Below are 24641 nucleotides of genomic sequence, written 5' to 3'. Positions count from 1 at the left end.
AGTGTGTGTGTGTGCAGGCGGGCGGGCGGGCGGGCGGGGGGGGGGGGGGGCTGGGGTTCTGGCCCTGTTACAGATGTTGTCCAAAAATCATGCAGATCGGTACACAGTATCTCTGTAGCCGTTAAATGGAACGGGTATTTCTTACATTGATGCTCCTACATATTAGCATGCAAGCACCAGTTAAAGTTACTTTCCATCCCTCATATACTGTGTGCACAGTGCACATCCCATAACTCACACACTGCACATCATTTCGGAGCTCATATCTTTGAACGGGTAAGGGCTAGTCTATACTATAATTTTGCAAATGTCTGAGTGAGTGAGTGAGTGTCTGTCTGTCTGTCTGTCTGTCTGAGTGAGTGAGTGAGTGAGTGAGTGAGTGAGTGAGTGAGTGAGTGTCTGTCTGTCTGTCTGTCTGTCTGTCTGTCTGTCTGAAACAGCGTTTCTCCTCAGTGGCTGGAGCAATTGATCTGAAATCGCATCACCATTAGCATATGAACACACCTAACATAACTGTGAAGCCCGTTTGTCACTTTCACAAATCGTATGCTGTATATTGGCATTTTTATGCTGTATCTATATCTATTTAGCCTACAGTACCTTTTGTGACCACACATGTTAAGGGAGGGGCGCTGTTGTTCAGGCCATGCACAATCACACACAAACCCACGCACACACACACACACGGGGGGGGGGGGGGGGGGGGGGGGAGTGTGTGTGTGGGCGGGCGGGCGGGCTGGGGGGGGGGGGGGGACAGTATCTCTGTAGCCATTAAACGAAACGGGTTTCTTACATTGATGCTCCTACATCATGCAAGCACCAGTTAAAGTTACTTTCCATCCCTCATATACTGTGTGCACAGTGCACATCCCATAACCCACACACTGCACATCATTTTGGAGCTCATATCTTTGAACGGGTAAGAGCTAGTGTATCAAACTATCCTCTGTTGCTCATACACACACACAAACACGCACACACACGCACGCACGCACGCACGCACGCACACATGCGCGCACACACACACACACGCGCACACACACACACACACACACACACACACACACACACACACACACACACACACACACACACACACACACACACGTACACACACAGACACACAGAGTTTGGTCTGCGCGGCTGACCATAGTTTTGGCAGAGATTCAGAAGAACCGCCCTCTGATACGTGCCTATCTACTGCTGTTTATGCTTTAGCCTGCCTGTATGTGTGTGTGTGCGTGCTCGTGCGTGCGTGTGTCCTTGTACGGGCCTTGCTTTGGTTCCTGAAGAGAGAGAGAGTGAGACACACACACACACACACACACACACACACACACACACACACACACACACACACACACACCGCTCCAGACATGAACCACCTACTGGTAAATACTGCTCTTTATATCTCTAATTCTCTGTCTCTGTCTGTATCGCTCTCTCACTGTCTCTATCTCTGTCTGTGTCTCTTGCGTCCTCTTTGTCGTATTCTTAACATACTGAGGGTCATTTCAGGTGAATAGAGAGGGATTAGACGTACTGTATGGACAGGATGGACAGGATATAATGGTGACCTTTGGACTGCATGAGAAGAGAGAACAAATCTTTAATGTTTCTGATCTGATGATGACGATGGAGTTGATTTCTGTCTGAAAATACAGGAGAGTGCATGTGTGTGTGTGTGTGTGTGTGTGCGTGTGTGTGTGTGTGTGTGTGTGTGTGTGTGTGTGTGTGTGTGTGTGTGTGTGTGTGTGTGTGTGTGTGTGTGTGTGTGTGCACGTGCAGACAGAGATTTACAGTTGACACTGTTGTTCAGATTACCTCGAATGACCTCCTGTTGCATGGGAAAGCTCTGTGCTACTGGTGCTCTCTCTCTCTCTCTCTCTCTCTCTCTCTCTCTCTCTCTCTCTAACTACAAAATCATAAGAATTGTGCATTTTGCTGTTAGAAATAGCCTCTCTCTTGCTGTCTGTCTGTCGGTCGGTCGGTCAGTCTGCCTGCAGTGGTGGACAAAGTACTCACATTTCTTACTCAAGTAAAAGTATCAATACTGCAATGTAGAAACACTCTGTTATACAAGTAAAAGTCCAGATAATCCAAATGAAATGGAATAAAAGTACAAAGGCTTTGTCGTCATTTCACAAGTTTTCAAATGTATAAAAAAACATCTCACTGTGAGCTTGTAGATTGGCTATTTTCAAATTGCCGAAATGTAGTTATATAGGGCTGAAGTGGTTACTGTATGTTTTGTAATCGTAATCTACAAAGTAACTAGTAACCAAGTAAGTAAAGTAAGGTTTTCAAATACGTGTAGTGGATACGTGTAGTGGAGTAAAAGTGGAGTAGAAGTAAAAGTATTGGAAATTGGAGATACCTCAGAATTCTACTTAAGTACAGTAGGCCTGCTTGTACTTAGTTACTACACCACTGTCTGTCTCTCTGCCTGTCTGTCACATACAACAGTGGTTCTCAACATTTTCAGGCCGTGACCCCCAAAATAATTTTTGAACTGCACAAGCACTTGGAATTGTAGGAGTTGGCATTACAATTAGTTTGACTAGATCTATTCCATTATGAAAATAGCCGATCTACATGCTCACAACGCCTCGCAATTTCTGCCTCTAATATTTGACAATTTCCAAACCAGAGGTGACCAGAGGTACTAAAAAGGTCTTAAAAGTCCCTTTGTCACTTTAGAAACGTGCAGATACCATGTATACACTTATACTGTATGTTGTTCTATTTACTGTTGAGTGAGAACAATGTTAACATTTAGCTAAACATCTGGGGCCACCCCAAAACAATGTGAGGACCCCTCTGGAGGTTCCGACCCACAGGTTGAGAACCATTGACACTACAGCATGGCTGTGACAGTATGACAGTATGACAGTGAGACGGGGACAGCAGTGGAAGTGAAAGCCAGGGCAGCTGAGGATTCATCTGAAGCTATATTTACACTCACCCAACTTTATTGTCACGGCACTGGTTGACACGTGCACGGGAGTGGGTGAAAGTCTTCTGCCGCAAAAGAGCTGCCATCATTGTAGTTTTCAGGAAAGGGGAGCTGCCATCATAGCTTTCAGGAAAGGGGGAAATATCAGTGGAGAGAACAAAAGGACAACAGGTCTGATATTTAAATAGTTCTGATGTGAGTGGAATAACTGGCAATGAGACATTAAAGAGAAGTAGCAGATATAGTGACTTATATAAGGCTGCATGGTTTAAAAGAACAACAACAAAAGCACTAAAATTGGAACAGATTTACTGTATCACAGTGATTCTCAAAGTGGGGTGCGGGGACTCCCAGGGTCACTTCAGAGGGTTCCTGGGGGTCTCCAGCCAAAAAATACTTAACATCGCATCAGCATCTAACCTCTTTTAACCATAGATAGATACCTCAGCTATTTGAATATAGCACAACACAAAACATTTTAACAACACAAATGAATCGTGTATGGGGGTTTCTGGAAGACAACATTTTCAGATGGTCCGTGGCCGACTGCATATTAATTTTGGGGGTCCTTAACGTTGAAAATGTTTGAGAACCACTGCTTTATTGACATTCACATGAAGGCCCACACGTAAAGAAGTGTAAAGAATGTGAATACAATAGTACAAAGCACAAAAGAGGTGATTTCCATTGTGGTCCCTATTCAAAGATGGCTCGATGCACAACACATTAATTTATAATAAAAGTGGTTCCGGTATATCTGGATAATGTTACAATTAAGGCATCTATGGGAAAAGCGAGACAACTCCCGAACAGCCGTTTCATTTCTGGCCGGCCATTAGGAAAAAAATAAAAATAAAATGTCGGCCTTCGTTCCATTTTGGGGGCTGGGCTGCCAACAAAGTAAATCGTCACTGTCGGGCAGAAACCTTGTATCTCCAAGTTTCAAATTTGTACATTTTTTGCAAAGCAAAGCCCTGCTTCATCATACAAGGCCGTCGCACAAAAGTAGTGAAAACAACAGATCTATAAGCACACAACGCCTCGCACCGCGAGGCGTTGTGTGCATGTAGATCGGCTGTTTTCACTAGTTTAAATCATTTTTAAAATGATAAATAAAAAAAATTAAAAACGGTTTTGGACACCCTACAACGACGAAATATAACTCATGTAATTGGCTCCATGGCTTGTCATGATCTGAAATGGCAAATCTTTGAGTAGCAGCAGCGCTATAGAGAGAGATCTCTCTCTATAGTGTGCAATGAGGGCCTCTCCAACTCTTTTTTCCGGGCTGAATCAGGGGCCCAGCACGTCCCTGATATAATATCATCCAGCTATCTTTTGTGTGAAAATTTGAAAGCAGATATCAAATAATGCTTTTAAAGTTATATGTCCGCATATGATGATGGTGGCTTCCTTTCGGCTAGCGACGCCATTGTTGTCACATGCATCGATGACAGCGTAAAAGCAGTGATTCTCACATTGTTACATTTCAAGAACCCCCGATAGGCTACGCATCAGGGCCTTGCACCGTCCATAACTCAGAGAGTGTACAAATGGAACAAAAGGGGTTCCATGTGTACACTCTCAAAGTTACAGACCTGTGAGGGTCCATTTGGTTCCATTTGTACGCTCTCAGAGTTACAGACCTGTACGGGTCCATTTGGTTATAACTACCAGTAATCTAGCTGGATACCCCCCTGTAAGCCCCCCAAGGACCCCTGGGGGTCCCTGGACCCATGTTGAACACCGCTGGCATGCATGCTTCAGTTCAACCCGGCACAGTGTAACAGTGGCCCCGTAAAGGTCATTATTTGACCTTGTTCACTGAATGTGTTGTTGTGTGTTTATAGGTTCATAGTAAAAATCATAGTTTTAGTTACTCCAAAGGGAACACAAATGGAACCAATTATAGTGGACCTGTGGTTCCATTTGTACACTCTTTTGGAGCTGAATAGGAACACTATTTTTATTTTACTGTGTTTGTTGCCTTATGCTCATCTACTGCAGCTCAAACAGCTGTAGGGTTTTCACCATCATAGTTTTAGTTGACGATTATGTTCAAAGGAATGACTGTGATTTAATAACGTTTTTCAAAAGTACTCGATCTATAAGCTCACAGCATGTCATGTTGCTTTGCGTGTTTCCGTTATATTCTAAAAGCAAATGAATGTTAAAAAGTTCACACACAAAAAACTACCCTATAGTGTGTGCCAGCGGCTACGTCATTGTAGTCCTTAGCGGCCATTTCTTGGGACAAAACACAGGTGTTTCAATTGTTTGATTGCATAGAACTAACGCTATAGTCTAATCAGAACACCTGTGTAAGGCTGTGTTGTCCCAAGAAATGGCCGCTCTTAGAACTACATTTGGCACACCCTATAGGTTGAAAGTCCTTAGAAGAGCACAAAAGTATTGGCATCAAAATATACTTAAAGTATTCTCGATTCACAAGTTTGGTTTTCAAAATGTAAAACGAAAGAAAACGAAAGAAACCGAAACAATTGCCATTCTAAGCTCACAACACAAGGCAATGTGTCATGTTGTGCATTTGTAGATCTGCTATTTTATAATTGACTATGAATAAAGCAAGGCTTAGTTGGTTATGTTTTTTTTTTTTTATATATATATTAAGTAGCCTAAATAACAGTTCATTTAACAGGGGTAAAAGGTAAACATTTAGCCTCTGAGATATAGTAGGGTGAATAAGAATAAAGTATGGGGAAATGGACATATTCAAGAAAATTGTACTTGAGTAAATGTATTTAGTTACATTACACCGTTGGTAGTTGCAGTCACGTCCGCTCAGTGACAGCAGGAAAGTCACAAGTCACGTCTCTGCTCTTGGCACAGGTTACCCTTCCATATTTAACACACACACACACACACACACACACACACACACACACACACACACACACACACACACACACACACACACACACACACACACACAGAGAGAGGGGGCAGTTAAGTTGAAAGGGGGACGGGGCTCCTGGCTTGGCTGTAAAAGTGATTCGTGGTTGGCTGAACTCAAAGTTTTGGGAGGCTGTGGTTGGCTGACAGAGGTGTCAGTGACGCGTAGCGCCCACCCACACCAGTGCGCTCACCCTGTGATGACCTTGGTAAACAGTGTGTTGCGGGCACCTCTTAAAGGGACAGTACGCCTCGTAGGAAACAGTAGGTCATGCATGCATTTAGAAATGGATAAAGCAACTTAGTGATATTAATAATAAAACAAACTTAAAACCTATATGAACTTCACTGATCGGGATCCCTCAGGGGTCTATACTAGGCCTCCATCTTTGTCCCCTCTTCACCAAATGTCTTGCAAAGCCAGTGAGCTGGTAGATTGTCTATTTTTACCACAGAATAGGGACGCTCGGTTCACATTAATTATGTTCACACTTTTACAAAGCTGATCAGTAGAAGTATTAAGTATCACAAATGGAAATGGGCCTACTCACATAGTAAAAGTACCTTATCATTTTTCTACTTAACTACGTAACCTGACTTAGTTGACCGGAGTCCACCAGGACTCTATACCCTCCTGTTAACTACACCAAATGTCTTGGCCAAAAATAGCAGATCTACAAGCACGAGCAGATCTAAAAGCCCAAGTTTGAGCCCAAGCACAATCGTGTATAGGTCTGCTCTCCTCGCCGGACGTTTGCCACAGAATAGGGAAGTTCATGTAGTCAAGTACAGTAGTAGGCCTAGTAGTATTAGTACTCGAGTAAGAGTACTTAGTTACTTTCCAGCTGTGCTGTTAACAGAAGGCTCATTTAAAGTGGTGGTAGTGAAATGAACAATAAGGGCTCAGATGTTTTTCATTTTTATGTTGTGTGAAATGTCACATGTTTGTCAGGGAAAGTACAACAGTGTATGGCTTTGATTGATTGATTGATTGATTGATTGATTGATTGATTGAATGATTGAAGACTTTATTAGAGGTTTGCACAGGAAAAGGTAGTCTACAGTTTCTTGACAATACAATACAGTCACTGGTACAAGGTCAGCTAAAATAATAGACCCCAAAAAGCTTTTAGGCTTGTTTCTTTTAAACTCATATCTATCTATAAATGCGAGAAGTCTCTGCGTGTCTGTAATCCGCGTATCTCGAGAACCGTTCGTCCCACCGGCTTCAGATTCGGCACGCGCGTTCCCCGCCGCGGCGCGGAGTGCAGTGCCGGGTCTCGACCCGACCCGACGCGCGGTTTTCCCGAACCGGCGCGAAACGTTCGGAATCTCCTTATGCGGGGTTGATTGTTGACATCAGGCTGTTCCGGAGGAAATCGGCGTAAGCGCTGACTCATTGTGACATCACTTCATAAAAGGCTCTGACATCACGTACGCCACATGAGTCAACAAAAAATGCCATGGTTACGTATTCTGATGTTCCTATATGGGCATAAAAGGACACAGGCAAACATTATGGTCAAAACGGCTCTTCTGACAACAGGTATAATGGGGTTTGCATTAAAGGGTGGGGCATTCATTCCCTATTTCAAATTCCCCGCCGCAGCAGGTAGTGAAGACAGATACAGAGATCTCCATAATGGGGAATAAAGGGACACAGACAAACAGATATAGAGATATCCATATATGGGCATAAAATGGATGCAGACAGACAGATACAGAGATCTCCATATATGGGCATAAAATGGACGCTTAGAGACAGATAACTCCATATATGGGCATAAATGGACACAGGCAAACAGATGGTCAAAACGGGTCTGACAGAGATCTCCATATATGGGCATAACATGGACGTAAACAGACAGATATCTCCATATATGGGCATAAATGGACAGATAGATATCCCCATATATGGGCATAAATGGACACACGCAAACAGATGGTCAAAACAGATCCTATGACAACAGGTATAATGGGGTTTGCATTAAAGGGCGGGGCATTCATCCCCTATTTACATTGAACAGATGGTCAAAACGGGTCCTATGACAACAGGTATTATGGGGTTTGCATTAAAGGGGGAGCCAGCACTGTGTCTGCAACACAGTCGGAGGCACAGACAGATACAGAGATCTCCATAATGGGCATAAAGGGACACAGACAAACAGATACAGAGATCTCCATATATGGGCATGAAATGGATGCAGACAGACAGATACAGATATCTCCATATATGAGCATAAATGGACACAGGCAAACAGATGGTCAATACAGGTCCTACAGAGATCTCCATATATGGACATAAAATGGACGTGGACAGATAGATATCCCCATATATGGGCATAAATGGACACACGCAAACAGATTGTCAATACAGGTCCTACAGAGATCTCCATATATGGACATAAAATGGACGTGGACAGATAGATATCCCCATATATGGGCATAAATGGACACACGCAAACAGATGGTCAAAACAGATCCTATGACAACAGGTATAATGGGGTTTGCATTAAAGGGCGGGGCATTCATCCCCTATTTACATTGTTCCCGAGTTGGCCATTCGGGCGGCCGAGCTTCTAGTAACATAGAATGACAGACAAAACACAATACTAACTACAATGCAAAAAAAGTATATATATACTGTATTGTATATATATATAAAAAGTTGTAAAACACAATGCATAATAAAAAGGTATTTACAATTGAAAGGTCAGGGGGAGGTAAGGATAGGCTTTGTTTTCTTTTACCAATTTCGCGTAGCAGCCCGCCCCTTAAGGTGCTTTTCAGTGCCGTTTTAAAGGAAGTTTGGGATTTACACTCCGTTCAGGTCTTTGGTAGGGCATTCTACATTGTTATGTGTCACTGTCTGAACACAACAAAACAAATCTGTTGCTCTCATGTGCTCATGTACAAGAGATAATGACGAGAAAGACACCTTGACAACAGTGGTTCTCAGATATTCGAAAACGGGGGACTCGCCCAAATTGTTAAGTACTTGGCCTTGGACGGTGGAACCCCATCTGAAAATATTTGGTGCCAGGGACCTCCAAAAGAGAAGAATTGTGTTGTAATTATTTTAGAGTTTTGAAGTGTTTTAGGAAATTGCTGAATCTATGAAGCATCGTGCAGCTTGCACAGGCGGGAAGACATTTGGTGTAGAGGGAAAAAAGTAAACCCTGGGGGACTCCGATTAATGAAGTATAAAGGGTTTGAGTGGTTACAGTATTTTATAATACAATATAATTGTGGGCTCGCCTATAAGGCGAGCACACTTTAGATATTGTCATTATTTATCTATCAGTCAGTCAGACAGTAGACGGGAACTTCGGTTCCTTTCTACTCCTACATACTTAGTGAGAAAATGAAAATAAAAACATCAATGTGTTCAGTTTACAGTGGCGAAGTGCGCTATTATTTTTTATAGCAATCAGCCAAATGGTGGCGCTGTAGGAAGCCTTCGAAAGTGCGAACTTTGAACAGGTATAGCTCATGCTGTGTTTTAGTTACAGCCATGAAACCTGTATACACGTATGCGTCTCCTCATGCCGAACAACTTTTACCCTCTAACTTTTGACCTCTGACCTTTAGGTCTCCCACAATTCGGAATTATATGAAAAACAGTAAAAATCTATCTCCTCCTGGGATTTTCGCATCAAGTGCACAAAACTTTTTTCACATGAACTTTGGACCAATACGGTCAGATTGATCAACCAGATTTTTTTTAAAGTGAAATATAATTTTTTAATAATTCAATCAATATTGCGGTTTTATGCAAATTATTCTTCGGCCTCTAAATCATACATGCAAAGTTACACGTTCATGGCATTTGGCAAAGATGTGGAGGGTTAGTCAAAGTATCACTGAAACCAATTTTATTCCAATCGGCCAAAGGGGGGCGCTATACGAAGCGTTTGAAAATTCAAACTTCAAACGGGCATAAGTCATGACTCGTTTTGTTTGAAGACATGCAACTTGTTACACGCGTGCTTTGACTCGAGCGGAAGACATCTGTGTCGTTGTTAAGTAAGCTCCGCCCTTCGATTTTCCGCCATATTGAGCAGTTTGTAAAACGCGTAAACCCGCTTTTATTCTGGAATTTTCGCTCCACGTGCACAAAACTTTTTTTACGTGAACTTTGGACCGATATCTAAAGATCTGTCAGATCGGATTTCTTTAAAATTGAAACATGCTTTTTTAAATAAATTCAATGAATATTGCAGTTTTATGCAAATTATTCTTCTGCCTCTAAATCATACATGCAAAGTAACATGTTCATGGCATTTGGCAAAGATGTAGAGTGTTAGTCCAAATATCACTAAAACCAATCTTACCCCAATTGAACAAAGGGGGGCGCTATATCATTTTGAGCAGTTTGTGAAACGCTTAAACCCGTTAGGATTTTTTTTTTGCAATTTGCATGAAACATTCTACACACAATCTAAGGACCTTTATCTAATATGCCTATGAAGTGCACACACACAAAAAAATTATAATAATGAATATAGCTGCAAGCAGCGATAAAGTGGCCAAAGCCAAAAACACCTCAAATCATGAACACAGCCTGCAATGTGCGTGAAATCTTGCAAGCACATTCCCAATAGGTCAAGGAACAGAGACCACCCTTCTTACATTGGCCTGTTATAGCGCCACCAGCGGGTCAACTTTTGCACAACACATTTTTGGAACAAAATGGACCAATCGTTGACGTCAGTAACGTCAAAGAGAGCACTGCCTGCGATCTTGACATTTTGTACTTTTATAGCCATTGTTTTCTGGCTTGAAGCGAGCCCACAATTGTTTCGAAGGAACAATATTTTTCTAGTGTAATATAATGTTACACTTTGGCTATTCCATAGCAGATCTACAAGGTCACAGTATGTTGCATCAAGGTGCATTGCGGCCTAATAGATCAGCTATTGTAGATCAGATGTATTTTGCGCAAAACTTTAATTATTTTCAACATTTTCAACAACACAAATCTTCTCATTTGAGGGTCCCTTTTACAAACTATTTTCCGAATGGGGGTCCACGGACGAATACATAATATACATTTGGGCGTCCTTGAAATGAAAAGATGAACGCTGGACAACAAAACATGGTCCAGAGTATGTCTTGTGGGCGTGTGTGTGCTTTGTGTGTGTGCGTGTTAGGGATCCACAGGGGATTTATTTGTTTTGCTGGCTTCAAATTGTCGCTGAAAACATTTATAACTTGTGAATGCTATACTTCTTGTGGGACTAATACATCACACAAAGCACAGGTATGCAGATGAGCATTAGTCCATAACATCCCGACGGACTGATAACTCCCGAGGCGCCAGCCGAAGGGATGTTATATAGGGTGTGCCAAATGTAGTTCTAAGAGCGGCCATTTCTTGGGTAAACACAGCCTTACACAGGTGTTCTGATTAGACTATAGCATTAGTTCTATGCAATCAAACAATTGAAACACCTGTGTTTTGACCCAAGAAATGGCCGCTAAGGACTACAATGACGTAGCCGCTGGCACTATATGGACAACCCCCAAGGAGCCAGTATTTATCCCGCTTATTACCCGGCTACTAAATAAAATTAATAATTTTGACTCAAAACTAAAAACAAAACGAAGTATTTCCTTGTTTACAGACGGCTGGAAGTGTTCCACAAGTGTCGCACTGGGCGTCCTCCCAGCGCGACACGGTCACCTTGGAAAACAAGGAAGTGCTGATTAGATAGATAGAATCCATTTTCTGATACTAGGTGGTCTATTTCTCGCTTAAAATGATTTTAAAAACATTCTTGAGATCAACGCTTAGTTCTAAATGTCGCTGTGTGGTTGTTTACATGGCTGACATGTTGGATACGGCACTAAATTCATGCAGCGCAGGCTGCGCAGCTTGACTGCAGCAGGTGCTCTGAGTCTTTGATTAGGCAGCTGTCTGTTATAGAGCGGAGCAGTCTGTTATCCAGAAATAACAGACCACTGATTTCAGCAACTGACCAATAAGAATCAAGCATTTAAACAAGCCGGGTAATAATGGACTTTATAGGCTCTATGCACAGCAGCCATATTGGACAGAAATTGGGCCTTTTCCTTACTTCCTTCACAGGTGTTACCAATGATACTAATAAAGGTTGTCCGTTCCATTTAGTTCCATTCAATTTCAAGGACACACATTTTTTAAAAGGGGGCCACATTAGAAAACATTAAAACATCGCAAGAGCCTGACAACATGTACTTCCGGTCGGACCATAACAAAGTCACATAGACCTACATATGCATCACAATCGCAATGTTTTATGTTACTATCAATCAATATTTAATATCAATGGTCTTTTGTCAGGTCTGTGCTCGGAACAAAACACAAATAACTCACACTACCTTAATGTGACGAGCAATGTAAAAGAAATAAGACAAATCGGCTTCCTTTGACCCCTTCAGAATGAGACAACAGGGAAGGAATCCTGATAAATTATACTATAAAATATTCTTCTTGATTGACAGTGCTGGCAGGCCCGTTTATATATTACAATTTAGAATTACAATCTTTTCTTTTCTTCTTTTCTTTTCTTTTCTTTCAGAAAGTCCCCCTGCTGGCCAGTCGAACAACATTCTCCACCTCAGCCAGGCAGCTGACAAACAAAGTCAAAGAGGCACAGAAACTCTTTCAGGTACATGTAATACAACATAGGGGAGTTACAGACTGGAAAGAAAGACACTCTTTCAGGTACACTAATACAACAAATACACATAAGAGTAGGGATGGAGCCCTGAACATACATGCAATACAACACAGGGGAGTTACAGACTGGAAAGAAAGAAACTCTTTCAGGTACATTAATACAACAAATACACGTAAGAGTAGGGATGGAGCCCTAAACAAGGGTAGCTCGATAACCTGATAACAAATTCATTGAGTACCCGGTATCAATAAGCTTTGGGCTTATCAAGCTTGTTATCGAGCACAGTGGCCCACAATGTCATGTTTAAACAATCAAGAAAAGAGGCGATCAAGAAAGTATTACAGTATTCATAATATAAAGCCATTTAACATTTACTGCACACTAATGAATGCGATATTTAATGATATTTGTTACTTTTGTCAATTGTCATCTAGATGTTGGTCAGCCACAAACTCACAGTGGCAACAACTGGCTAATAAAACAAGATAGCAGTTATGTTCTGAAGTTGTCGTTTCATATCTTTTCACAAAATATTAGAAAACGCTCAATAGTAGGCTTAGGGTCGTTTCACACTCTAATAAGGAACCTAACTAATTTCGGTTCGGGAGGGCTCCCCGACCCGAAATTATTTAGGTTCGGGGGGAGTTCATCCATACTTTCTTAACGGCTAGTGCCGAAGTCGCTTGTAAATATTGGAGGTCCGTGGCATGACAACGTTTGTGGCCGATGAATGAGCATTGCAGGGCGGATACATATTTGACTTGCCCTCGCGCTGCACACTGAATGACTGGAGGTCCAGTGAGTAGCAGCTCCAGTAGGCAGCAGCACCAGCGGGGTCTCTTCTCTCTCTCTCTCACTCACACTCACAAACACTCGATCGAGCTGTCAAAAACATTTAATTTACAAGCTCACATTATAGACGTGCCGCCTCCCTTGCTGCATGCATGTCATCACACAGTCATAACTCGTCGTGGAAAACCTATCAACACGGAACACTAGCAATTAGCAAAGTTGTGTTTAAGCACTTCTTTTGTCTTTAACCCTCTAAGGCCCGCATTAAGAAATACTTGAAATAAAAAATTGAAAAAAATCAGATGGTGTTGTAGGAGTCATATTAAGAGGAAAATGTAATGTTTTTTTCAAAAAAATGTTTTTGTAAGATTTTATAGCCATAAATCAAAAATCATAAATCATGCTCTAATTTACATATGGGGGATATTTTTCACAATAATAACATATGTACATGTTCTAGACATTCTAATGATCACCAAAAAAAATAGTACAGGCATTTTACTTATGTTTTTGTGAGGTATAGCTTCCATGAAAAAGTGAGATGTTGTTCGTCAAAACTCTGGAATTTCAGCGGGTGTGGCGGGTGTGAATGTCAGCCCCTGTGGGGGGTATTTATATGCAAATATTGTGGCCAATGGCATTGTAATACTAAACAATAGAATCCAATGGTGGTGTTTAGGTGGTAGGGGGAGCTAAAATAAAATGATTTAAACCTTTTTTTGGATAAAATACAAACGTTGTAATATTACAACCGTGGGCCTTAGAGGGTTAAAACGGTCGGCGACTCGATACACGCAGCAAAGCTGTGTGTGTGTGTGTGTGTGTGTGTGTGTGTGTGTGTGTGTGTGTGTGTGTGTGTGTGTGTCGCGAGCGCGCCTCCCAGCGAGAACCTGATCCGCTCTGCGACGATCAATACACGGCCAGACAAGCATTGGAAGTCGGCGTGCCTCCCTCCCAAACGACCGCTGTTTCATTGGCTTCACAGCCGAGCATATGAGCTTGGAGCCGGGATGAATGAATGAGAAGACACCGCTGAGTACCGAAATTAAGTCGGGAGGTCACAACATTTCTCCAGCACCGTGGAGCCGAATTTAGTCGGTTGACGCCCCCCCGAACCGGGGGATGCAAACCATATTTGGGTTCGCCTAGTGCCGAACCGAAATTAGTTAGGCTCCTTATAACGGTATGAATCGACCCTTAAAGCCCGGCTCAATAAGTAGGATCGATAAGGTGCTCATTATCAATTAAAATTAACGAGCTCCATCCCGACTTAAGAGGCCTTTGCATACAGGATTTCCGCCCGGGAAAAAAAGCACCACCATTATTTTCTGAATGTGGAGAAATTCAGAACCGGTGTGCAAGAGATCCTGGAGTCACCTTGCCTAGTGCAGCTAGTATCGTGGTTCTCAATCTTTTTTTGTTGCAGTACCCCCGTATACTGATTTCTGAGGCCAAGTACTCCCTTCCCCTGACTACACTATTTTGCTTAGAAAAATGTTAATCAGAAGTCCAGTTTCTATGCCAATATGTTAAAAATAAAATAGCATAATGGTAAAAAAAAAAAGAAACGTTGCTTTCCATTCAAGGTATTGATGTCATTTGGTTTGACAGTTTGCAGGTTCACACAAAGTCTCTCCATGTTTTATCATTGACTATAACACTAAATACATATATTCACATTTATAGTTTTGTTCTCGTGTACCCCCTGGCTGCAGTACACCATCTACACATACCCCATTTGAGAAACACTGAGCTAGTAGACTCGGTCTGCCATTGCTAACACAAGGCAGCAGACACAGTGTGATATCGGGGACTTGAAGGGGCCTTTCTGGAACCGGTTCTTTGCCGGTGGAAAAGGCCCCGAAGAGTATTCTATGGTGGCATTTTGCTGGTGAGGAAAGTCAATCTGCTGTTAATCTAAAATACTCTACTGCCATCTAGTGGTTCTTCTTTCAACAGCAGTGTGCTCTCCCTCATTAACAGCCATTGAATAGGCCAACGCAACAATCTAAAATGACACAGATGCTTTCCCGGTTTAAAAAAGTTAAACCATGTTGGTGCAAAAACCCAGCCATCAGGAATAATATGATTTGAGATGAATATGCACATAGGCCATTTTACCTTCACAGGAGTTCTAATGATACTAATGACAGGGTCAGGGTGCTGATATTGAGCATGTTGGCTCACTGGAAACACCGATTGGTCCCAAAGTGTGGTCCAGTGTTTTGATTGATTGATTGATTGAAGGCTTTATTAGAAGTTTGCATAGGAAAATGTACAGATTCATGACGGTACAGTTCACTGGTACAAGGTCTACTAAAAGGAGATCCATGAAAAGACTAAGCTTATTTCAACAGGAAACCATTAAAGTATCTCATATAACATTGAATGACAGACAAATAGAACACAGTACTATGCAGTAGATATGTAAAGAAAAAAAGAAAACAGTAGGTCTATACAATCAGTAAGTACAGTATATACAATATATACAAGGAAGGGGCAGGTAACAGTAAGTCTAAACAATCAGTATGTACAGTATATACAAGGAAGGGGCAGGGAGGGTAGGGTTGGGCTAGGTTTTTACCAGTTGTGAACGGCTGCTGCCTGTAAGTGGTTTTTTAGGGCAATTTTAAAGGATGCTAGTGATCCACACTCCTTTATGGCCTTCGGTAAGGCATTCCACATTTTTGTGGTGTAGCAGAAGAACGAGTTCGACCCTTTCTTTGAGTTGACTCTGGGTTGAACGTGATCTGTGGCACTGCCTCTGGTGTTGTAATTATGGACATCCTTAACGTTTTTAAAGTATTTTGACAGGTACTTGGGTATCATAGTGGTGTAGTGTATCTTGTACACCAGGCCCATTGCAAGTTGCTGTACTCTGTCATCTACTCTGAGCCACCCCACTCTTAACTGGTGAGTAGCGGTGAGGTGAGTCTGATTGGGAAGGTTAAGCAGGACCCTAATTAGTTTATTTTGGGCTGTTTGGAGTTTAGTTTTTAGGGCTTGTGGGGCGTCACGATACCATACGTGGACTCCATAGTCAAAGAGGGGCTGGATTATTGCACCAGCTATGGTCTTCAGTGTGTTGAAGTTGACCATTGGGGCGATCCTCTGTAGGAAACGAGTTTGTTGGTTGATTTTTTGTATTACTTTTGAAGTCATCTTTTCGCTGGAAAGATTAGCTTCAAGGATACATCCTAAGTAGGAGATTTCGTTTTTTCGTGTTATGACCTTGTCACCCACTTTGATTGTGAAGTTCTCTACCTTTTTGAGGTTATGATTTGATCCAAAGAGGATGGACTCGGTTTTGCCCAGGTGAATTGATAATTTGTTGTCGTTAAGCCATGTGCAGATCTTACTCAGTTCAGAGTTAAGTGTCTTTTCAACCTGCAAGTGGTCCTTGCCCGAGACTAGGAGAGCCGAGTCATCCGCGAACAGGAACAGGTTGCAGTCGCAAGCAGATGCCATGTCGTTCACGTATATTAGGAACAACAGAGGTCCCAGTATGCTACCTTGGGGAACTCCACAGCTTACTGGGAGGGGGGGGGACAGGGTACCGTTAATCTCCACCACCTGTTCCTTGGGGGAACTTGGGGGTTCCAAATTACCCATTAAAAGGTGTGTAACTCTGAGAGCATACAAATGGAACTGGGTCCATTTGGTTCCATTTGTATGCTCTCAGAGTTATGGAAGTCCTTGAAATAAATGTTTGAGAACCAATGTGCTACATGAAATGGAACAGAGCCTTCATTAGTATCATTGGTAACACCTTTGAGTGAGAAGAGACCCAACTTCTCTCCAAAATGGCCTATTAATCTCAAATCATATTATTGCTGATGGCTGGGTTTTTGCACCAACATGGTTTAACTTTTTTAAACCGGGAAAGCATCTGTGTCATTTTAGATTGTTGCGTTGGCTATTCAAAAATAGCAGATTTACAAGCTCACAGCATGGGACATCTATGCAGGGGTGTCGCACCAAATTCTGGGCCCTGGGTACGAGGATTCACTGCGGGCCCCCCATGAATGTTCTTCATAAGGGGAGGGGGTTTAACCCATTTAGACTGGGAACGCATTATTTTGTGCTTTAACTATTGAAAAATAGCAGATACTGTATACAAGCTCACAGTGCAGCACTGAGTGCTGCAATGTGAGCTTGTACTGTAGATCTGCTATTTTTTTGAAAAATTGTGAAAATGTGTGCAAGTCTTTGAATATTTCAAATCTTTCTAAGGTTTTTTGAAAAACCTATGTTTCAATGTCAGTGGTGCTCAAACCTTTTCATGTGAAGGACCCCAAAATGATATGTATTTGGCCACGGACCCCCATCTCAAAATATTTCGTTCCAGGGACACCCCAGAAGCTAAATTTTAGTTACAAATGTGCCGTGCTGTGCTATTTTTCAATAGTTAAAGAATAAAATAATTAAGGCCCCTCCACCTCATTGGGCCCTAGTTACTCAGTCCCACTCACCCCCCACCCACCTTGTGACGCCCCTGCATCTATGGTTACACATGTTTGTTTTCTATGGTTACAGGCGGACAACGGCCTGCCAGTTCACATCAAAGGAGGGACCACTGATGTTCTGATGTACAGGTTTACCATGGGCGTGACCTTTATAGGTAAAACATACTACCATTAGTATGTACTTACTGCATTATCAGTGACTTTTATAGGTATACTACCATTCATATAATGTACTACATCATACCATACACAAGTGGTTCTCAACCTTTTCAGGCTGCGACCCCCAAAATAATCATATTTTAACCCTGACGAGCACTAAGAGTTGAGGCTTTACATTTTGTACAACACGGTTATATTGTGAAAATAGCAGATCTACATGCTCACAACGCCTCGCTATGCGAGGCGTTGTGAGCTTGTAGATCGGCTATTTTTCAAATAGCCTAGGTATAAAATAGGGCTAAAGTGGATGAATGTATCTTTTATAATATAACCATTCATATCAGCAAAGTAACTAGTAAAGTTTTCAAATAATTGTAGTGGAGTAAAAGTAAAATTATTGGATTTGAGATGTAGTGGAGTAGAAGTGAAAGTATTGGAAATACTCAAGTAAAGTACACATTCCTCAAAATTGTACAGTACTCAAGTAAATAGTTACTTTACACCACTGATTATACAATACACTACCACTAGTATACAGGTTAACATGGCCATAACTTTAGCAGGTAATCTATACTACAATTATGATATAATCTACTACTATACATTATATCATACACTACCGCTATTATACAGATGTATTCTATTATTATATATATTTAAAAAAAAGAAATCGAGAAAATAGCCATATCCGTATAAGCTCACAATGTGTCGCAACTTAAAGGACAACTTACCACAAGGGTTTGTATTTTAGATTTTTAATTAGAGAAAAGAAAAGATGAGCGTTAAAATGTTTTGAATTGTTGCTTTCTATCGTTTTAGCGATTTTAACGATTTCGTTGTGTGTGCGTGTGTGTGTGTGTGTGTGTGTGTGTGTGTGTGTGTGTGTGTGTGTGTGTGTGTGTGTGTGTGTGTGTGTGTGTGTGTGTGCGCGCACGCGTGTGCGTGCGTGTGTAGGAGTCAGCTATTCTCTGAGCTGGCTGCTGTATGCCTGTCTGCCTCACAACAAGAAGAAAGATTAAGAAGACACCCTTTCTATACTTCACCATGCGGAGGTGTCCCGCGAGCCGGAAAAACTGACGATCTACAAGCTCACAGCGAGGTCACAACGGGCCAGGGTTCGATTTGTAAAACAAAAGGGGGCCCATTTTCTTAACAACTTCTGCTAACGGTACTTTGTTGTACGGCAAATCGCAGATCTACTTTGCGCTTGTCACTCTTTTAGATTTGTTCAGAATATATATGTTTTTCATTTCACAACGTTGTGAGAATGTACCCAGAACAGTTACGCCGGAGTTAATGTTGTTCACATTCATGTTCATTAAATAGTTCAATTGTGATTATTATCAAACTTAAATATTGAACATAAATCAGAACCGTCTACATTTCTCTCCCCCATCGAATTCCGACCCTGGTGTTTGGTATAGCTTTGTGAGCTTGTAGATCTGTGTAAATTGGGAGACGACGACCCTGCAGGGATCCATCTATGCGCTGTGTTTGCTGTATAAATCTATTCCATTGAATCATATCTTTGATCATCTGTGTTGTCGCCTGATGACGTAAACATACTGTATGCTACAATGTGTACGCACTGTAAACTATTAAAAACCTCTGAAGGACACTCATTCTCACAAGCCTATGTATCTGTGTGTGTGTGTGTGTGTGTGTGTGTGTGTGTGTGTGTGTGTGTGTGTGTGTGTGAGAGAGAGAGAGAGAGAGAGAGAGAGAGAGAGAGAGAGAGAGAGAGAGAGAGAGAGAGAGAGAGAGAGAGAGAGAGTAGCGTATTCAGGAATGAGATTCAGGGTAGGCGAAATGCCAGCCTCCGAAATATACAGTAACTGGCAGGTACAGCCAGGTGATGGCCCAAACCCCCCCTCCCTAGCCTGATTTCAGACTCAGCTCACGCTTTAGTCTGAAACTGTGCCCTATTCTAAACGATTTACGGGGGAGGGACTTTTTTGCATGCGTCGCGAGTGATCGCGACGCATGGTGCTCGCTACGCACGGTGATCGCGACGCACAGCCGCAGCGTGTGTGTGTGTGTGTGTGTTTGTGTGTGTGTGTGTGTCTCTGTCTGTGCCAATGACTGCTTCCACACAGAACTGCGACCAGAAACATTAACAGCTTGGTGAACTCAGTGCGCGCGTGTGTGTATGTGTGCCTGTCGTGTGTGAACTTCGTTTGAAATCGTTTCAACTGCTGCGCTGATTGGATATTCGTTAGACCCACCCCCAACCCCGCTCATTGGAGCAGCCGAAATCTTTTGCTGCTAAACTGCCGATTCATGTACTCATCTCCAGACCAGAGAAAGAGTCCACTCTGAGAGTGGGCGGGGTCTATAGGCTGGAACCAGGCAACCCCCTCCCCTGTCACTCCATGAAAACAATAGCAAAAATTTGCATCCCTATGAGCAAGTTGATTAATTGGCCACCTACCCGTGAATGGACAAGGAACTGGTTGAGCTTTTTTTTCTTTTCTTTTTTTCCTCTTGAATAACCCGGAGTAGGCGGCGGCCTACTCTGCCTACCGCTGAATACACCACTGCAGAGAGACACTTCTTGTCACCACATTCTTTTAAACATACAAATAACTGTTAGCATTGGATATTATAGACAAATACTAGAACTGCACTCTGTTGAGGTGCCAACTTGCTCCTTGTGTGCCAGCAGACATGACATCACCACTGGCATCACTGGTCCCTCATTGGCTGTTAATCATGATGTTACCAGAAATGCTGGTCCCTGATTGGCTTCGGGCTTAAACACATACGGCTACCTATACCTATCTAGCAATAGACCACAGACAAACACAACTGAGAGTTTTAACCAAAATGGAGCCATAAGGGTAAATTTGGTTCCCCACCACTTTAGGTGAAAAAACCTGTATAGTCACTGCTTGGCCTCTTTTGTGTGTGTGTGTGTGTGTGTGTGTGTGTGTGTGTGTGTGTGTGTGTGTGTGTGTGTGTGTGTGTGTGTGTGTGTGTGTGTGTGTGTGTGTGTGTGTGTGTGCGTGTGTGTGTGCGCACATGCGTGTCCCACTTGAGCTGCTCCTGCATGTGTAATGTCTGAGTGGGAACTCCATATTTGGACATGGCTGACATCATAGTGGCATCATACTGATGACACAAGTGTCGCCACGACTGGACTAAAACCTCACAGTGAAATCAGTCAGTAAAGTCTAGTTAGTTAGTTAGTTATTTTTAATGAAGCTTATTCTCTAAGTTGACCTGTTGTTTATTGCAGTGTGCTCAGCTCAGTCTGTTATTGTCTCAACAGTCGTTATCAGGAAATGGCGACAACAGGCCATAAAAAAGCCACTCCCACTGTCACTCAAAGGAAGAAGCATGGTTCCAAACCCGAGCTGACAGAGGAGCAAAGGGAGGAGGTCAGAGAGGCCTTTGATCTTTTTGACACCGCTGGAACAGGCACCATACAGGCCAAGGAACTGAAGTTCGCCATGGAAGCCCTCGGCTTTGAACCGAATGAAGAGGAAATCGGAAAGATGGTCGCAGACATCTGCAAGGAAGGCTCGCAGACGATCGACTTCGGCGACTTTCTCGGTTTGGCGACGCCGAACGTGAGCGGCAAGGACACAAAGGAGGAACTGCTGAAGGCTTTCCGGTTGTTCGATGACGACGGAACGGGGAAAATCTCGTTGAGGAATCTGAAGAGGGTCGCGAAGGAGCTGGACAAGGACGTGAGTAACGAAGAGCTTCAGGAAATGATCGAGGAGGCAGATCAGGACAGGGACGGAGAGGTGGACGAGCAGGAGTTTCTGAGGATAATGGAACACGTCAATTTGTAATAAACTAGACCGGTGCCCGTTGGGTATACCGGCCCAACAGGACCTGTTGGGTTCCGGCCCAACAGGACCCGTTGGCCTGATCGGGAACCATGCAAGCTGGGAACCATGCATAAAGGACAGAGGTTCTCAAAAAATGTTGAACGTTCTGGCCTACATCTTGTCACAAAGTGCTCAAAGTTTGTCGTACGCCCACTAAATGTCCATCTGGCTGGGGAGCACAGGTCCGTCCGACGTGTCATTACTTCGACTGAGGGTTAGTAATGGGGAAAGTCTGACAAACGCAACGTAGGAGTTAAGCCCTTTGCACACAGAACAGTTGCGTCTTTTCCGTTTGCTGCATGAATAAAACGCATTGGATTTGGTGTGCAATGCTGTGCGGAATCAGCGCTGTGGATCCCTAAAGAAGTCATAAAAGGAGTGATGAGTTTTTTACCGCATGCGACAAGACGCACAAATCGAACTGGGTTCGATCGAGAAAAAAACGCACGGCCGCAGCCACTCGTCGCACGGCTAATTCGGATCCGGCGTGCATGAGGTCGTAGAGAATCATTGTTTTCTTTTAAAAAAATGAAATTGACCGTTTTATCCGTGCGGATAAACGCGCCTGTGTGCAAAGGGCTTTATGCATGCAGGAACAATAACACGCCCCATCTGGCCTATATCTAGGCACAAAGCACCAAATGATACAACTTAAACACTCAAGAGTAACTACAATTCAAAATCTGAACTCATAACAAGACAAAGGAAACATAACAGAGAACCTGACACACACCTTATGACCCAGCACTGAACCCACACAGAAACACCACAGTCTTTATAGTCTCAGCAGTCACCAAGCAGCTTGTGCAGTGGTCTCTCTTGCTTGCTTTTTGAGACGTCAAAGTCCATAAAGTGATTGTGCATCTTCACTTGTGCCATTGATAGTCCACACGTTTCAGAGGTTATCTATTCATTTTATCTTTTAGTATTAACATGGTTTAAAAACAAAAGGATGACATAGTTTAGACTTCCTTTCTTTCCCCCTATTACAGGGTAGATGATTGTCCTGCCCTTTGAGGGAATTTAAAAGTTGTCCACTTTTGATGACCCAGGATGCAAATGGTGAACCAGCCCATTGACACCAAGGATGTATTGAAATGCAAAGTCTGAACAAGTCTAGGAAGAAGTGTGACTTTATTCGGTACAAAACAACAACAACAACAGTCCTGAACAGAAACCAGACCACTTTCTTCTAGCTATCAAAGTGAAATCAATTGAACAAGATTGAACTTATAGGCATATTATAACTTAATTATAAAACTGTACAGATAGGCCCATTATAACTTAATTATAAAACTGTACAGATAGGCCTATTATAACTTAATTCTAAAACTGTACAGATAGGCATATTATAACTTAATTATAAAACTGTACAGATAGGCCTGTTATAACTTAATTCTAAAACTGTACAGATAGGCATATTATAACTTAATTATAAAACTGTACAGATAGGCCTATTATAACTTAATTATAAAACTGTACAGATAGGCATATTATAACTTAATTATAAAACTGTACAGATAGGCCTATTATAACTTAATTATAAAACTGTACAGATAGGCCTATTATAACTTAATTATAAAACTGTACAGGTGCAAGTCCAGATGTGAAGGAGTACTGAATTGTTCATTGTAATTGTAACAGCTATCATTGATTTTCTATATTCCCTGCTGTCATGTAGAATAAAGCTTAATGAAAAGCACATGTGCCCTATGTTTAAGTGGTCTACATGTAGGAGCACTGCTTCTGACCCTTTCTAAAAAGCTCTTGTCACACTGCACTAATATGGCTTATATTTCATATCTTTCATGGTGATCTCATGGCATCTTTGGTCACCTACTGTAAATGACTAGCTTTCCCATAGTGAAATGCTTTAAACAATGCGTATAACCTTATGTGTGTGTCTCACCTCTGTCTTTGTTATTCAAGCAAAACCATCAAGACACATTTAAGGTCATTCCCATAGAAACCTCATTTGTTCAGGATTGCTCCAAATTCCTTCAGAACAATACAACCTCCTACAATGTCATCCTATGAATGTGTCTCTCACCTCCCTATTGCTATTCATGCAGAGCCATTTCTGATGTCATAAATCCCAGGCCGAAAATGAGAATGTTAGGGTATATTATGCCCATATATGGAGATCCACAGGCATCAAACCAAGGCCCTAACTCACCAAGGCCCTGCTTGGCATTACTTACGTACGTTTTATGCCCATATATGGAGATTCCTATTGTCAATATTAAGGATATTATTAAGGATATATTATGTTATCAATATTAAGGACATATATGGGAATGCCCATATTTGGTAATGTAGATGTCACCCTGAGGTCGCAGGTCACCTGAGGTGTCTTACTAGTTATAGTATGTGATTGTTCATAAAAGCATCTTGATTTGTCTTTATCTATCAATCATTTTTTTTGTTCCACAGCCCTTTGTGTATTTTGGGAAAACTTTCAGATGGAGTGATTTTGTTAGGTTGGAAGAATGGATGCATGCATGTTGGGACATGTACTGTAGATAGAACCATGCAGGTCCATGATTAGAACACAATCAAACACATTTAAACATTGGCCAATTGGCGTGTCATTAAGTGACCATCACAGTTTTTTATTTTACTTTCCAAAGTCAGGGATGTGCATCTCCCATTACCCTTTGCGATGTCAGAGTCCATAAAGTGAAGTGTCCTTGTGCCAAATACATTGTACATCTTCACTTGTGCTGATGAAGTCCATAAGGGGTTAGCAATACCATTTTAGTAAGGACATGGGTTAGGTAGATCAGACTTCCATTCTTTCTTCCTTTTAGAGGGCAGATGATTGTCCTCTTTGAGGGCATTTACCTGTGAG

General features: G+C 42.2%; 2 protein-coding genes across 2 annotated transcripts; both read left to right on the top strand.

Moving 5' to 3' along the window:
* Positions 1–1250: 1250 nt before the first annotated feature.
* On the top strand, positions 1251–19569 carry cox7a1 (cytochrome c oxidase subunit 7A1). Its single transcript, XM_080731663.1, has 4 exons — positions 1251–1391; positions 12433–12522; positions 17863–17947; positions 18906–19569. The coding sequence occupies exons 1-4, from the start codon at positions 1377–1379 to the stop codon at positions 18968–18970; spliced, it is 255 nt and encodes an 84-aa protein (XP_080587789.1). The 5' UTR covers positions 1251–1376; the 3' UTR covers positions 18971–19569.
* A 1666-nt stretch (positions 19570–21235) lies between these two features.
* LOC308290254 (uncharacterized protein) lies at positions 21236–21751 on the top strand (the record flags this gene model as incomplete). Its single annotated transcript, XM_080732040.1, has 1 exon — positions 21236–21751. One exon carries the CDS (start codon positions 21236–21238, stop codon positions 21749–21751), a length of 516 nt encoding a protein of 171 aa, XP_080588166.1.
* Between the last annotated feature and the right edge of the window lie 2890 nt (positions 21752–24641).

The sequence above is a fragment of the Nannobrachium achirus genome (assembly GCF_963921795.1).
Source record: "Nannobrachium achirus genome assembly, chromosome: 8".
Taxonomy (NCBI): Eukaryota; Metazoa; Chordata; class Actinopteri; order Myctophiformes; family Myctophidae; genus Nannobrachium; species Nannobrachium achirus.
The sequence above is the reverse complement of the archived record's forward strand: the minus strand, read 5'-3'. Positions and strand labels throughout refer to the sequence as shown.